Source organism: Musca domestica, unplaced genomic scaffold (assembly GCF_030504385.1).
Source record: "Musca domestica strain aabys unplaced genomic scaffold, Musca_domestica.polishedcontigs.V.1.1 17, whole genome shotgun sequence".
Lineage (NCBI taxonomy): Eukaryota > Metazoa > Arthropoda > Insecta > Diptera > Muscidae > Musca > Musca domestica.
Window position 1 is genome coordinate 1,876,667 of NW_026712230.1, and position 15,715 is coordinate 1,892,381.

Below are 15,715 nucleotides of genomic sequence, written 5' to 3' on the forward strand. Positions count from 1 at the left end.
TTTTAATTTGTCTATAATTTTAGCGACTCAAAAATGTTCAGTTATTCCCATCGAAACGATATAGGCGACATCTAACGGTGAGTTCCATCCATACTATCCATAAATTATGTTGTAGCATAGACACACTCCAAAACTATTGAAATATGATCATATCGAATGGGGCTAGAGAGATCCACCATATGAGAAGTGAATATAGCAGAGACAAATTTGGTTAGTATCATAGTCAACAAGAAGATGTGTGTTCTATTATTTTGTCCAGATGGCTCTCCAGTCATTTCCCTCGAAACGATATAGGCGACATCTAACCACCAATTAATGTTGTAGCATATACACACTAAAAAAATGCTGCTGTAGCCAATCAAAGCAAATTCTTCTTGTGTGGACAGGCATTTTGATACATTATATCGATCGCTTTTTGATAGTTTTGTCGATGAAGAATTTGTTTACATTATGTAGCAATTTGAGAGAATTGAAACTGAAAGAGTTTCATGACAAACCCTGCATCAATTCGGTATTGAAGATTGAAGGGATTTGAAGAAGGAAACACCATTGTTTACATTAACTAACAATTGGATTTCTGTGAAATGGATATGAGAATTTGGGGGGAAGCGTTGTTGCAGAGTTTCATGACAAATTCTGCTTCAATCACAGAATTTCTATTTGTTTACAAAATGTAGTCAATAATGTATTGATTGGATTGGAAGAAATTTCAGTACTCAACAAGTCACAGATTAATAAGCATCGTTTCTTAATATTCTTAAAAAAGTTTTTATAATGTCTCAAAAAATTTGTTGGTCATGCAGCCTTTATTACAAGGAAAAAAATGAATTTGTGAAACATATGAAAAAGCATTGTATGTTTTGTGATGTTTTATGTGAAAGTGTAAACGATTTAGAATTGCACTTAGAGAACCATCATGGAGATGAGCATGTAATGAAACAAAATCGAGATCAACAACAAGAAAAACTAAAGCAGCAGCATGAAAATAAATCAGCTGTGAAGGTGGAAAAGTTTTGTGGTGATTGTGATAAAATTGTGAATAATATACGATCACACGTTCGTAGCGAAGAACATCGATCCACCGTGAGAAAAAATCTGGATTCTGACATAAAAATTGTTAAAAGTGCATTTAACAAAAATATACTCAGCTATGAGATACAAAACAATAAAGACATTTTGTACCCGATCGATTTTCTTAATGCTTCAAAAGAATTAATAATTAAAACCTTGAAAAATGAGTTAAACGGTAAAACGCTCATAAAATTTAATATGGAACTCCAAGGACTGTATGTGAAACCAAACAATGAAAAAGATGGACCTTCAACTTCCAAAGAGTTAACTATTGAAAATATATTTAATCATATTTCAAAAACAACGCTATTAACCCTGGGAGATGATTTGGAAGAGGTCGTTTTCAACCACTGTGTGGAAATTATAGCTAAATCAGAAGAGTTCCAAGAAAGAGGCTCTAATTGGGCCCTGGAGAAACTTTTAAAACTTGACATAAATGTGTTGAGAGCCAACTTAACACGTGGCTCACATTATATTCCAACTCCGAAATCATTAAGCAACAAGAAGGGTGCGTGCCTTAACATCAAAAACTATGATGACTTTTGTTTTAAGTGGTGTATGGTTGTTGCATTGGGGGAAACTGCATATGGAGATCCGAGTATAACCTCTTCATATAACGTAGACATACACCAAGATGTCATTATTCTGCAGTCTGGAATATCGCTAAATTTCGAACAATTAAATTTCCCATTGGGTCTTAAATATATAAAAAAATTTGAAATGAACAACCCAGAGATTAGCGTAAATGTTTTCGGTTATGAAAACAAGTCGGTCGTTGGTCCATATTACTTAACAAAGGAGACGAAAAGCAATCACATTAATTTAATATTGCTGCACAACGAAGAAAATTTCCATTACATTTTGGTTATGGATATGTCTTGGTAATTATAAACAAAACTTATCAATCAAAACCATATCATAATAATCATGTATTTGTTCTTTTTTTTTCAGTCTTATGCGGTCTCAATTCACAAGTCATAAGGAGAAAGGTTACTTTTGTTTTGGATGCCTGCAATGTTTCCACGATGAAAATAAATGTATGACTCACAAAAAGCAGTGTGGAAAAGTAGTCTGTGCCCTGCCGAACAAAAAAGAAGCCGTACTAAAGTTCGTCAATCACAAGAAAAAGGATAAGGTGCCTTTCGTTATTTATGCTGACTCCGAAAGTGTACTGGAAGACGTGCAGGAAGATGAGAACAATGGGGCGAGTAAAAAAACGGAAAAGGTAAAGAAGCATATTCCATGTGCTTTTAGTTATTTTATTAAATGTAGTTTTAATGAAAATTTAAATAAGTTATTTATATATAGTGGTCCCGACGCAGCAAATGTTTTTCTGAAAGAACTAATTCAGGATTGTAAATTTTTGTATGATAGTTACCTAACCAAAACGAAACCTATGAATACTCTAACCCCCGAAGAAGAGACAGCCTTTCTTAGGGATATCAATTGTCGTATATGTGGCGACATTTTAGGTAACGATAGGGTGAAAGATCATTGTCACTTAACGGGGCAATATCGAGGTGCGGTACATAACCATTGCAATCTGCAATATCATCTACCTAAATTTATTCCAATATATTTCCACAATTTTTCTTCGTACGACTGTCACCTCTTCTTTAAAGAGTTAGTTGAATTTGGAGGTGAAATAAGAGTCATACCTCAAAACAAAGAAAAATATATTTCAATGTCTTATTTCATTAATATGGATAACGAGTCAACCGACTCTAGTTCTTTAAAAAGTACAGTTGTTGTAGGAGAAGAAGAAGATTCGAGTGAGGAAGATGATGAGGAATTCCAGCAAGAAGAGGAAAGTGAGGGCAAAAAAGAGAAGAAAAAGAAAATGAATAGATTAGAGCATCGTTTCTTAGATAGTTTTCGATTTATGCCTACTAGTTTGGATAAATTAGCAAGGAATTTATCTCGAGATTCTTTTGTTGCTGTCAGATCTCATTTTCCTGATGATGAATCATTTGAACTTATGACTAGGAAAGGAGTATTTCCCTACGAATATATGTCATCATTTGAAAAATTGAAGGAGAAACAACTTCCCCCTATAGACCAATTTTATAATAAGTTGACCGATACTGAATGCTCGTCAGACGATTATAGGCATGCAACAAATGTTTGGTCACATTTTCGATGTCAAACTATGCAAGACTACATGGATTTGTACTTAAAAGCTGATGTCTTGCTTTTAGCAGACGTATTTGAAAATTTCAGGAGCTTATGTATGCGAATTCACGAACTGGACCCTTGTCAATATCTCACAGCACCATCTCTATCTTGGGATGCAATGCTACTATGTACTAAAGTCGAACTTGAGCTACTCAGAGATATAGACATGTACAATTTCTGCAAAAATGGTATTCGGGGAGGGCTTACCCAGTGCTCAAACAGACACTCGGTAGCAAATAATGAAGATGCTCCCAATTATAATAGTGCCAAACCAGAGGTAAATATCTATTATTTGGATGTAAATAATTTATATGGTACAGTTATGACTGAGTGTCTCCCTGAAAAAGATTTTAGATGGGTGGAGGGTTATGAAATGGAGAAATTCAATGATCCAGCTGTAATATTATCTATTCCTGACAACGCTCCTACTGGTTTTATTTTAGAGGTTGATATTGAATATCCACCGCACCTTCACGACAAACATAACGATTTACCTTTTTTGGCGGAGAAAAAGTGTGTTGAAGGCTCAAAAACTGAAAAACTGATTGCAGATTTTACTGACAAAACATCATACACCATACACTACAAATTACTTAAGCAATCTCTGAAACATGGACTAATTCTTAAGAAAGTCCATAGAGTTTTGGCTTTCACACAAAGCGCTTGGTTAGCTCCTTACATACTGAAGAATAATGAACATAGGGAAAAGGCTGAAAATGCCTTTGAAAAAGATTTTTTTAAATTATTGAATAACTCTTCATTCGGTAAGACAATGGAGAATATCGACAAAAGAAAAACTGTGAAAATTGTGACAATGTGGGTAGATGAGGCAAACCAAAGAAGAAGGAATGTTGCTAGTAAATTAATCTCGAAGCCAAATTTTCACAGCCTTTCGATATTCTCCGAAAATATGGTTGCTATTCAAATTAGGAATGTCAGAGTAAAATATGATAGACCATTGTACTTAGGGTTCTGCATATTAGATTTATCAAAGTGGGTGATGTATGATTTTCTGTATGATTTTCTAAAAGTGAAATTTGGTGAGGATTTTATTCTAAATTATATGGATACAGATTCGTTCATATTAACATTTTACGGACGGAATTTGTATTCCGAATTATCTTTAGATGAAATATTGGCTAGATTTGACACCTCAGGGTTTTCAAAAGAAAATAAATATAAACTTCCTCTAATTAATAAGAAAAACTTGGCATGATGAAAGATGAGAATGACGGAAAAACAATGGTTGAATTTGTAGGCCTTCGTCCTAAAATGTATGCCATCAATGTAGTTGATAGCGAAGAATTAAAAAAATCTAAGGGAGTTAAAAAGTCGGTCCTAAAAAAGTATACTATAGATAAATATCGAGAATGTCTTTATAACAAAAAGGTTTTTTACGGTACCATGTTTTCGTTTAGGTCAAGGCAGCATACAATATATACAGACAAAATTACTAAAATATCGCTAAGCCATCAAGATGATAAACGATTTATTCTAGAGGATGGTATTCACACCTATGCTTGGGGCCACTATAGATTAAATAACCTTCATGAAACAAATGTAAATAACTCAAATGAATCTGTCTCAATGGACTTGGATTAAAATATAAATTTAATTATGATTTAAGTTTCAATATACAGATAAAAGAGCATAGTAATAATATTAATTTAATTGTCTTTATTCACTACAAATGTCATCATATTAATATTTTCTCGCAACACAAAATGTTTAATTTTTAAGTAAATATAAGTGTATTATATTTTAACTAGTCTTTAACTATTCTTATTATAAAATAAAACAAAATATTTTTGTTTATAAATTTATGTAAATTGCGTTTTATTGAAATATTCTTGCAAAGGTGAGTATAAAATAGATTATACTACTTTTCGTACAATTCCTGTTAATGGAACGTACTCGACCAGACGATCATGTATAATTAAACAGTACGCAGAAGTGTTTTGTGGAATTGGTTTATTGGTTTCAAATTGGATTTTTAAATCGATTGGTCCATTCTTAACAGCTTCGTTTTGATTGCTAATGTCAATAACGGCGATGGGCTTGTCTTTAAAACTTGCATATGTAAGAAGTGGTTGTGGCTCCCTCATGTAATATGATTGTTGAAACTTTGTATACATGTCATATAGTACTGCATAGCCATTTTCTTCGAACTTTACATTCAAATCATCGTAAGGATAGGTTTCAGAGTTCAAGTGAACTTTGATGTTTTTAAGTTCGCAATGTTCCAGCTTGTTGTCTTTTTCAAATATCAAAGCAACATATCGTGGTCTTTCATGATTGACAGACAATTTAACACTCCAACTGTGTTGTCTTCCACCAGCAAAAGTTGGATTAAAGTAGCAGTCCCAGCTGCGGAATGCTAAAGGCAACGCTTTTCCATCCTTAATAGTTTTCAAGAAGCTGATTTTTCTATAGTCTGATAATTGAATGTGTTGTACTTTCCATACAACATTTGTTATGGTGAGTTTAATTTCCTCCGTATCCATGGTTGAATAACACACATTTTTATCGTTGGCACTACGCAAAAGAATCAAGTCATGCTTGCTGTTGCAAATTACTTTATCAAAGTCCTCTGCGAACCCTAGTAGACGGTTTAAGGGTACACAAAAATTAAAGTATCCTACTGATAAATCATTATCAGCTTTCCATCCCGCTTTGCTCATAACCTTACTTTCGGATTCGCTTAGAGAAATCCAATTTTTAATTTCTGTAGTTATTCCTAGATAACGAGTACGATCAATTTCAACACCATTTAGTTCATAGCGAATTTCATCAAACATGTATCCCACACAATTATTTCTCAGTCTTGCATTTTGCGATACTTCTCCCTTGCTATTTTTCAAATTTCCTTCAATGAATAGATAACTCTCCGATGGAAGTATGTAAAGATCCTGATTTTGTATACTTATCCGAATTTCATCATTATTTTTAAATGATTGAATATATGGAACATAGCTGTGGTAGTCTCTCTTTACAATATTCTCATCCGAGAATGGACGCTCATTAATGTTAAGTATTTCAGACATTTGGTTTGACTTTAAGCTTAATAAGTTTTAAAAACTCTTTATTTTCCTTTGAAATTGTAGGTCTTGTCGGTTTGACAACTTTGTGTTGAATGTGTCTTGGTATTTGTTTATGATTGTATTTATTGTAGATAATCATGATTGCATTGGTCTTATATGAATACGTAGCGTGATTTCTTCCTCTCTAAAATTTATAAAGCGACCTTCTTGATCTACTATCTTTATCTCCAGACGACCGATTTCTTTGACGTTCACTGGTAAATAAATGAGATTCATTGGCCTCTCTACCAATTTATATCCCGGAGGAACATTAAGAGCAAATTCATGTAGAATATGCGTTGGCGACCCATTCATGAATGATCCAGTTACAATATTGCAGTGTATTTGTATGGCATTAACCTTTAAAATGTCGACTTGAAGGTTTGAAGTATGTTTTTTCCCAGATTCTAAGATTTTTTCGGTAAAACCAAAAAGCTTGCCTATAGATTTTTCTTTATCAAAGTAAATAGGATCATGAGAAGACATGATTTCTACTTTTAGCGTATTATTATTCGCCTTAATTTCAATGGATCTATTCTCGTGGATAGTTTTATATTCCGTTTCCAAGTAATTCGCAATATCTTGCAATTCATAGGATCCTATAGGTATTTTTATAATATTGTCTCCAATGTGAAAGAGATTGTTATCATTATCCACATTGGGTATTGAATTGTATGATTGGAAATCTATTAGGCAACACTCATAACTACTATTTCCCAATTCAATTGGGGGTAAATATGTTGAATGTAGAATTGGAGATTTACCGGACACAGTAAACGTTCTTGACATTGCAAAATTCTTTGTTGTAATAATTGAAACACAAAATATGCATACGTATATATGGGTTTTTATTTATTTAAATATATGCTTGTATATTGTATATCTACATATTAAGATTATATGATATGATTCTTATCTATCCATGAATTATGTTTGTCTGAGAATCCCAGCCACTTAACCAAGACTTTATTACCTTTTGTTTTTAAAATTTTCTCAACTAAATACGTGTTGGGATATTTTGTGGGTAAAAGTTCTTCTTTGTAGAAACATCCTTGGATGGGATTTCCTTCATAGTCTTCTAATAAATAAGTAGCGGGGTTTGTTATTCTTATTGTTCTTATCTTGAATATTTCCGTAGTCCAATTTGGCGTGTATCCCTTTTCAAATTGATGTTTATATTTGCTAATGCGTACATGATCACCCACACGAAAGTTTTGTCTCCTAAAAATTTTTAAGTGGTTATAAGCAGATTGCAACAATGCCTTCTCATTCGATGAATTTACTTGAATAGGGGCCATTTTTATTGTTCGATGAGGTGTTTTATTGTATTGTTTAACCAATTCTCTATAAACGTCAATCCATAGATAATTCCCATTATAACTGAACTCCTTCCACATTAGCGACTTCAAAGTTCTATTAAAACGCTCAACAATTGAGGCCTTCAATACACTATATGTGGAGTAGTGGTTTATGGAATATTTCTGCATTAGTTTTTTAAAATCTGTGTTGAAAAATTCTTTTCCATCATCGGTTTGCAAATTTTTTGGAATTCTTCCTCTTTGTAAGATTTTTTCAAAAGCCATAGAAACATCCGTTGCCGTTTTTGTTTTAAGGGCTTCACACCATGCGAATTTCGAAAATGTATCGATGACAGTTAACAAAAATCGGAACCCCTTGTTTGCTTTTGAGTAACTGCCCATTTCAACTAAATCTGCTTGCCAGAGATCATCAATACCCTTTGTAATAACCCTTCGTCTAGGAAAGTTTTTTCGTGCTTGATGATGAAGTTCATTTACCAAACCCCGCTTTTCCATTGTTTTATTCGGTATGATATATTAAAGCTGGTGAGTTGAATGGAGCTTGCGATAAGGCTTTAAATATTTCGTTTTGTGAACGTTTGAGTTGTGATATTTCTTCTCTTAGGAAGGTGCACTCTTGAATGAATTTTTTCTTTAAAATTTCTTGAATGTGCTTGATTTGCGTATGTACGTATGCTTGGTTGACCGCATCCGCTCCTTCTGCTGGAGATGCAACATTCCTAATCTTTTTATTTTGCACGTTAAGGTTGTTATCTTCATCAATATTGACTCCCAATAATCTCGAAACATTTTCTCTCACTGCTATTGATTGATTTTTTTGATTGTAATGATGTCCAAACTTGTCAACAGTCATATGTTGTATGCTCCTTGAGAGTATTATTTAATATATTATATTTCCTTCTCGCAGTTCCTCGATAATAGAAACAATTTCATTAGTATGGTTATTGTTTCCGGCTTGTTGTGATGCCAACAACAGCTTTAATCGTTCTATCAATTCGTTGGGATCGTCCCAGTATATATAGTTGGGTTTACCAGGATTTATTGTCAGTAAGCCTTTGCCGCTGTGAGTATCCTCTATTATATTTTTATTATTTTCTTATATTTTTGTCCCCTGTTGGACTTTGTTCGTCCATTAGATTCATAGTTTATTTTATGCGCATTTGTGTCTAATAATATTGTTTTGTAAATATCGAGTTCTGTATGATCATAGTTCTTGGGGTCTTGATAAAACAACAGTTCAAACAAACCGGGTGTTAATGCCCAATTTTTATTTCCAATCATAATCTTTTCATTGCTTATTTTGAGTGGTTGGTCCCCAAATCTCCATTCTCCATTGTTATCTTTGTGTGGACCATAGACTACATCTAGTTTTTTAATTTTCTTCAAGAATGATAGATTCATAGGTTCCTCATTGTTGGAATAAAATTTGTCGTCGTCTTGTGATGTATTAAAGGAATCGAAATTTTGTGTGTAATCTACTTTATGCTTTAACCCCTCCAATGCATTGGAATCTAACTTAACATCTGGTTTATAATTCTTAAGGGGTGTACTTGTAATAATAGAATCTCTGTACATTTCCATTTTCTCTTTCTTAGGCATAATCATTTTGGAAGTATTTTCAGTTGAAAGCTTTAGTAGTTTGTTTATTGGCTCCGTTATTGGTTTGAAAGTATTTTTCAATTCTGTAGTTTTAGCTTCTTCACCCATTTTAATGCTTTGAAATTTCTTTTTCAAGACATTTCTGGACTTAACAAGCCGTTTCAGCATTTCCTCCTCCATGGCTGTAGGTGCACTAATATAAATTAACATTTGCAAATACTTTAAATAATATTAAGGTTGAATAAATATATGAAAGCCTTTTCTGTATCTTCCAGAGTGAATTTCGTCATCCTTGGAAATCGTTAGAAATCCATACTTTTCCTTCCAGCATTCATGACAAATTTTTTTGAAATCTTCAAAACTAATGTCACATCCGACGTGATCATTAAATATATGTCTTAAATTCAGATCATCTTGTTTAAACACGATTATAAAATTCGCATTATCACGCAATAAATGTTTTGGTATACGTGTGTATGTTTGACACAAATAAAACGAATCAACATTCTTATGTCGCCCCATACTGAAGTAATTTTTAATGTTGTTTTGTTTATCGCATGCAACATCATCAAAAATCATGATTGAGTTTGGCTTTATTTCGTCCGTTTGTATAACATCGTCATTGTTATTAAATGTATACAATCTCATCCCCTTTATAGTGGATATCAGTTTCTTTAGGTACTCATATTTTGTCTGATATAGCGATTTTGAGTAAATGTAAACATTTTCAAATTTTAATCCATTGGGGCTTTCTATCAAACTAAGCATCACATTAGTCTTTCCACAATTTGATGGTCCTACTATTAAGGCTCGTATAGAATCAGGCAGCAAAGTACTATGTCGAGGGGTCTTTCTTTGCATAAAATCCACATTTTTAACAATTATTTTAGCTTGTTGTTCCATTAATCTCATGATTTAAACTAATGAGTTTTAAGAAAACATTCATATTTATAATATAATCAAATATCAATATTTCTTTCGTTCAGCGTCCCGCTAAAAAGTATAAAATGATTGTTTACAACACGAAGCGATTTATTAGAAAGAAACACGTTCAAGGAGGAGGACTGGTAAATAAGTTGATTAACTCTTTACCCGTTGAACTTCATTTACCAGGATATCAATTTTGTGGACCTGGAACAAAGCTAGAAAAACGTATTCAAAGAGGAGATCAAGGTATTAATCCATTAGATGCAGCGTGTAGAGCACACGATATTGCCTATTCACAAAATAAAGATATTGAACAACGTCACATTGCTGATCGTGAACTAACTGAACGGGCTTGGGAGCGAGTAAAATCGAAAAATAGTAACATTGGAGAAAAAATTAGCGCATATCTTGTAACTAACATAATGAAGGCTAAGACAAAGCTAGGCATGGGTAATAAAACCCCAAACAAATATTGGGTCAACAACTTTTTAAAAACGCTTTAAAAAAGCTACAAGTTCCCTTAAAAGCAAAAAACCAACTGATATTGATGAAGCCATAAAAATAGCCAGACATGAAATACAAAAGACGTTTCGAGGAAAAAAATCAAAGGTCGCTATACCGCGAGTAATAAGCGTGCCCAAAAGAGGTGGATTTCTTCCTCTCATTCCCATTCTAACTGGATTAGGAGCATTGGGAGCCTTAGCATCGGGTAGTTCAGCAATTACCAATGCCGTTTTAAATGCAAAAAAAGCCAAACAAGAGTTGGATGAACAAACCAGACATAACAAAACAATAGAAGCTATAGCTATGGGTAAAGGTCTCTATCTCAAACCATATAAAAAGGGCTATGGAATTTATGTTGATGAAAATAAAACTCCAAAAAACTAATTAAGCAGCTACCCAAAGGTCCTCTAACCGATGTAAATATTAGTTTTTTTGGGAAAAAATATATACCTCACTTTAGAGGTGTTTATATGCGTGATAATCTACCTAAGAAACCACATCGAATTGAATGTGGTATCATAAATTTGGATGTTAGCAGTGGACCTGGCACGCATTGGGTGGCATATAATAAAATCAATAATAATATCGACTATTACGACAGTTTCGGTAATCTTCAACCCCCGATAGAAGTTTTACGGTATTTGGGACCAGCTATTACATACAATTATAAAAGAGATCAACGATTTCATACATACAATTGTGGACATCTTTGTTTAAAGTTTTTATTGGACATGAACAAAATTTTATAAATACTCCAACATCGATGATATCCCCTCCATTCAAATTCAACTTTCCTAAGAAGATGATTGAAATCAATAGATCGGATATTGCACTGGTTGATTTTCAATATTGCCATGGAAACCACAAGAGTATTTTCGTGAAGGAACTATCATATATGTGTGGTGCTTCTGTTGTTCCACATTATTTTTTGTTTCGTCCACCTTTTAATATAAAAGAACTTACTGGGGAAGCATGCAGAACAAATGCCTACACCAAGACACATGTGAATGGCTTAGATTGGACAGATGGAGAAAAAAATTATAATGATGTCGAGAAAGCTCTTACACCATTGAACAATTATCAATATATTTTTGTTGTTGGACAAGAAAAGAAAATCTTTTTACAGAAATATATTCATTCTACCATTATAAATTTAGAAAATAATATGAAACTTCGAGCTTGCCAAAATTATTTTACAAACTGTCCTATACATTTGGACACTAGATTTAAGTGTGCCGTAAATAATATATTTAAGATATTTGTATTCATTGAACAAAACTGGAAAGAACTTGGCTACATACTAGACGATGAAATTAATAAAGTTAATAAATAAAAACAAGCAACTGTATTATTTGCATAAAACTTTATTTAAAGCATTAAAGGTAATGAAAGTGAACAATAATAAGAAAATGGGTGAACATTTACTCGCTCCACGACCACAAACATCTACACCAATTTCAGAAGGTGTACAATTCCAATTTTTTGAAATAGTTGGGACATTAGTTGTTTCACGCCCTTCCAGTAATGGGCAACGATATGTCAACCTTGAATGCTCAGTAACAGGACAATCAGTTTGATCCCAACTATGAATGTTTACTTTACAAAAATAACATCTGGTAATATCTCCTACTCCAGTATAATAAAGTCCTACTGCAGCCATTGTCTTGGGATCTGGATAATTTAAAGGCCAGCGAGCAAAGGTTTTTAAGCGTTCGTCTTCCTTATTAAGAAGAGACATCTTCCTTTCTAAAGCTTCACTAATAAACTGAAATATTTCTCTGCACACATTAAAATGAAAACAGCTTGCAATTTTTAGTTTCAAACAAAATATTTATTTACTTTTCAGTTTATGTTAAATATGGTTGATAAAAATAATCTGGTTGATCCAAATGTTTTAATTCTAGTTTGTAAAGACTCTTTCCGCTTCCATCTTTCAACACAGTTTTCGTCACAGAATAACCCCCACCAGCTATTTCTTTTATGTATTCATCCGCCAGCGAGAGGAATCTTGACGGCAAATAGAGGATAGCATCATTAATTTTCAGCACAATTCTTTCCCCATATTTTGTATTTGTTCTAAAGGCGCCATGGATGTTGTATTCTTTGTTATCCTCCATTTCTTTCAAAGTTATTATTTTTTTATAACTGAAAGAATTGAATAAGTTTATTAAATCTGCGTTCGCCATAATATCACGTTCAATGTTTAATTTTATACTGTGAGCCTTACTTGAAATTGTCTTCTATATATAGGAATATTTAACGCGAATTTCACAATATTACAGAGTTACTAGAGTTTTTAATTTTGAGCATAGTTAAGCATGTTCTCATTCATGCTCCAATCTATCGTTGAAGCAGAATTTGTCATGAAACTCTGCAACAACGCTTCCCCCCAAATTCTCATATCCATTTCACAGAAATCCAATTGTTAGTTAATGTAAACAATGGTGTTTCCTTCTTCAAATCCCTTCAATCTTCAATACCGAATTGATGCAGGGTTTGTCATGAAACTCTTTCAGTTTCAATTCTCTCAAATTGCTACATAATGTAAACAAATTCTTCATCGACAAAACTATCAAAAAGCGATCGATATAATGTATCAAAATGCCTGTCCACACAAGAAGAATTTGCTTTGATTGGCTACAGCAGCATTTTTTTAGTGTGTATATGCTACAACATTAATTGGTGGTTAGATGTCGCCTATATCGTTTCGAGGGAAATGACTGGAGAGCCATCTGGACAAAATAATAGAACACACATCTTCTTGTTGACTATGATACTAACCAAATTTGTCTCTGCTATATTCACTTCTCATATGGTGGATCTCTCTAGCCCCATTCGATATGATCATATTTCAATAGTTTTGGAGTGTGTCTATGCTACAACATAATTTATGGATAGTATGGATGGAACTCACCGTTAGATGTCGCCTATATCGTTTCGATGGGAATAACTGAACATTTTTGAGTCGCTAAAATTATAGACAAATTAAAACAAGTACAACGAAAAGTTAGTTTTGTCTTTTTATCTCATCATGTTTTGCATAGCCAACATGCTGATTTTCGTGTTCAACCCACTCGACTTCGTTATCGTTTTTCTTAAAACCCCTGAAATATCAATAATTGCAGCATATTTGTCAATTGAAACTCTTCTATAATATATCACATTTATTGAAGTCGATTTCTTGAAATATATGTTTTCAAATAAATTAATAAGCACATTTGACTGCAGTAATCAACATGTTGACTATATAAAAGCATTCTGAGAGCCATCTAGATAAAATGATTTTCTTCGATACTTACCTCTTACTTATATTCACTTCTCACATGGTGAATCTCTTTAGTCCCACTCGATATGATCATAATACATTTTTTTTTTTCGGAGGGTGTCTCTGCTAGTGGTGAATATTAAAACTTGAAATTTCACCATCCCATACACAGTTTTGGATTGTGTCTGCGCTAAACTTAGCGCCATCTAGTAGTTCATATTAAAACTAGCAACACCAACGCCAACAGCCCCAATAAAATTTGACGTGGTACAATTCAAAAGACAACATCCCCAATATAATTTGCCGTGGTACAATTCAAACGACAACATCCCCAATATAATTCACCGTGGTACATTTCAAAAGACAACATCCCCAATATATTTCACCGTGGTACATTTCAAAAGACAACATCCCCAATATATTTCACCGTGCTGAATTTCCCCCAATCAACATCCCCAATAGAATTTGCCGTGGTACAATTCCCAAGACAACATCCCCATTAAAATTCACCGTGGTGAATTTACCCAAATCAACATCCCCAATAGAATTTGCCGTGGTACAATTCCCAAGACAACATCCCCATTAAAATTCACCGTGGTGAATTTACCCAAATCAACATCCCCAATAGAATTTGCCGTGATAAATCGTGGTGAATTCCCAACATCCCCATAAGCACACTACTGAAATGTCACAAAATATGCCTAGCTTTTTATGTACTTGCACCTTAATTTATACTTTGATTAATGTTGTTTCTGATTTAGCAGCTTTTCACGCTAGCCGACTGGACAATAGGATTATTGTACCCTTTAATGAGGGTATGACAGTAACCCTGAGACATGTTTTGCAGGAACTGGTGAGAATCCAGCCCGACCATTACAACGGATCATTGGAATCGCATTACCTATTGGTGTTGAAATTATTATAAATTCTATTGCAGCAGAAATGCATATTTTTTTAATATTAATGGGCAACAAACAGTACAATTTTGGATTAATACAATATTGTCCTCTATTCTGGGCTCAATTTTGTAAAATAATCCCAACATTTCATTTATGTTCCGTTGTTTTTCCCTTAAGAAAAGAATTTTATGAAATTTTTTAAAATATAAAACCAAGGGTTGAATGTTTATTTGACACAATAAGACTCCAGTACCGAGTTGCATTTTCATAGTTTCTTTGAAGTTGAACAACTTTTCTTATTGAGCCATGGATTTGTATATGCTCTCCTATCGGGGTTTTTATGTTATGCATTTTTTAACACTTTTTATAAATTTGAATATATTTTATTCAAAAATAAAATTTAAATTCCAAATTTGGTTTGACAGTTCATTGTCCCAGCAGCTGTGTCGATGCGACAACCCGCATTCTTCTACCATGATAAAACGTCCTAAGCACAAAATGTCAAACTTTAAACAATTTTGTTGAAAAATGGGCTAAGCTCAAATAATTTCAACATAACAAACTTATGACCAAATTAGAAAGAGATAAATCTAAGCAGATGTAATGTTCAAAATTTCGTAAATATTTTTTTTTTCAAATATTTATTTGCTCCATTATTTCTTACAATGTATTCATTAAAATATCCGACAACAACTCCTTAATCATCTGCTCGAATTAAACTTAACATACGTCCAAACGTATTTCCACAAAATTTCAATTTTATTGCATATTCATGACAATCTGTTTTTGGAAAAAAATGCAAAGATTTATCCATAGAGGTAAACTCATTTCGATGTGATGTTAGTTATTGTGTAGGCCTCAAATGAGGTTTTACTT

At 33.1% G+C, this 15,715-nt stretch overlaps 1 protein-coding gene across 1 annotated transcript; it reads left to right on the forward strand.

The window, feature by feature from the left end:
* Positions 1-809: 809 nt before the first annotated feature.
* LOC131801735 (uncharacterized) lies at positions 810-14,865 on the forward strand. Its single transcript, XM_059120678.1, has 4 exons — positions 810-1,952; positions 2,023-4,243; positions 10,231-10,621; positions 14,702-14,865. The coding sequence occupies exons 1-4, from the start codon at positions 841-843 to the stop codon at positions 14,863-14,865; spliced, it is 3,888 nt and encodes a 1,295-aa protein (XP_058976661.1). The 5' UTR covers positions 810-840.
* The last annotated feature ends 850 nt before the right edge of the window (positions 14,866-15,715 follow it).

What these genes read in the sequence shown, in the direction of transcription:
- LOC131801735 (XM_059120678.1), top strand. Translation starts at nt 841, where the DNA reads ATGAAAAAGCATTGTATGTTTTGTGATGTTTTATGTGAAAGTGTAAAC. An exon ending in TTGGTTATGGATATGTCTTG is followed by an intron (nt 1,953 to 2,022) that starts GTAATTATAAAC and finishes TTTTTTTTTCAG; the next exon opens with TCTTATGCGGTCTCAATTCA. An exon ending in TAAGACAAAGCTAGGCATGG is followed by an intron (nt 10,622 to 14,701) that starts GTAATAAAACCC and finishes TTTCTGATTTAG; the next exon opens with CAGCTTTTCACGCTAGCCGA.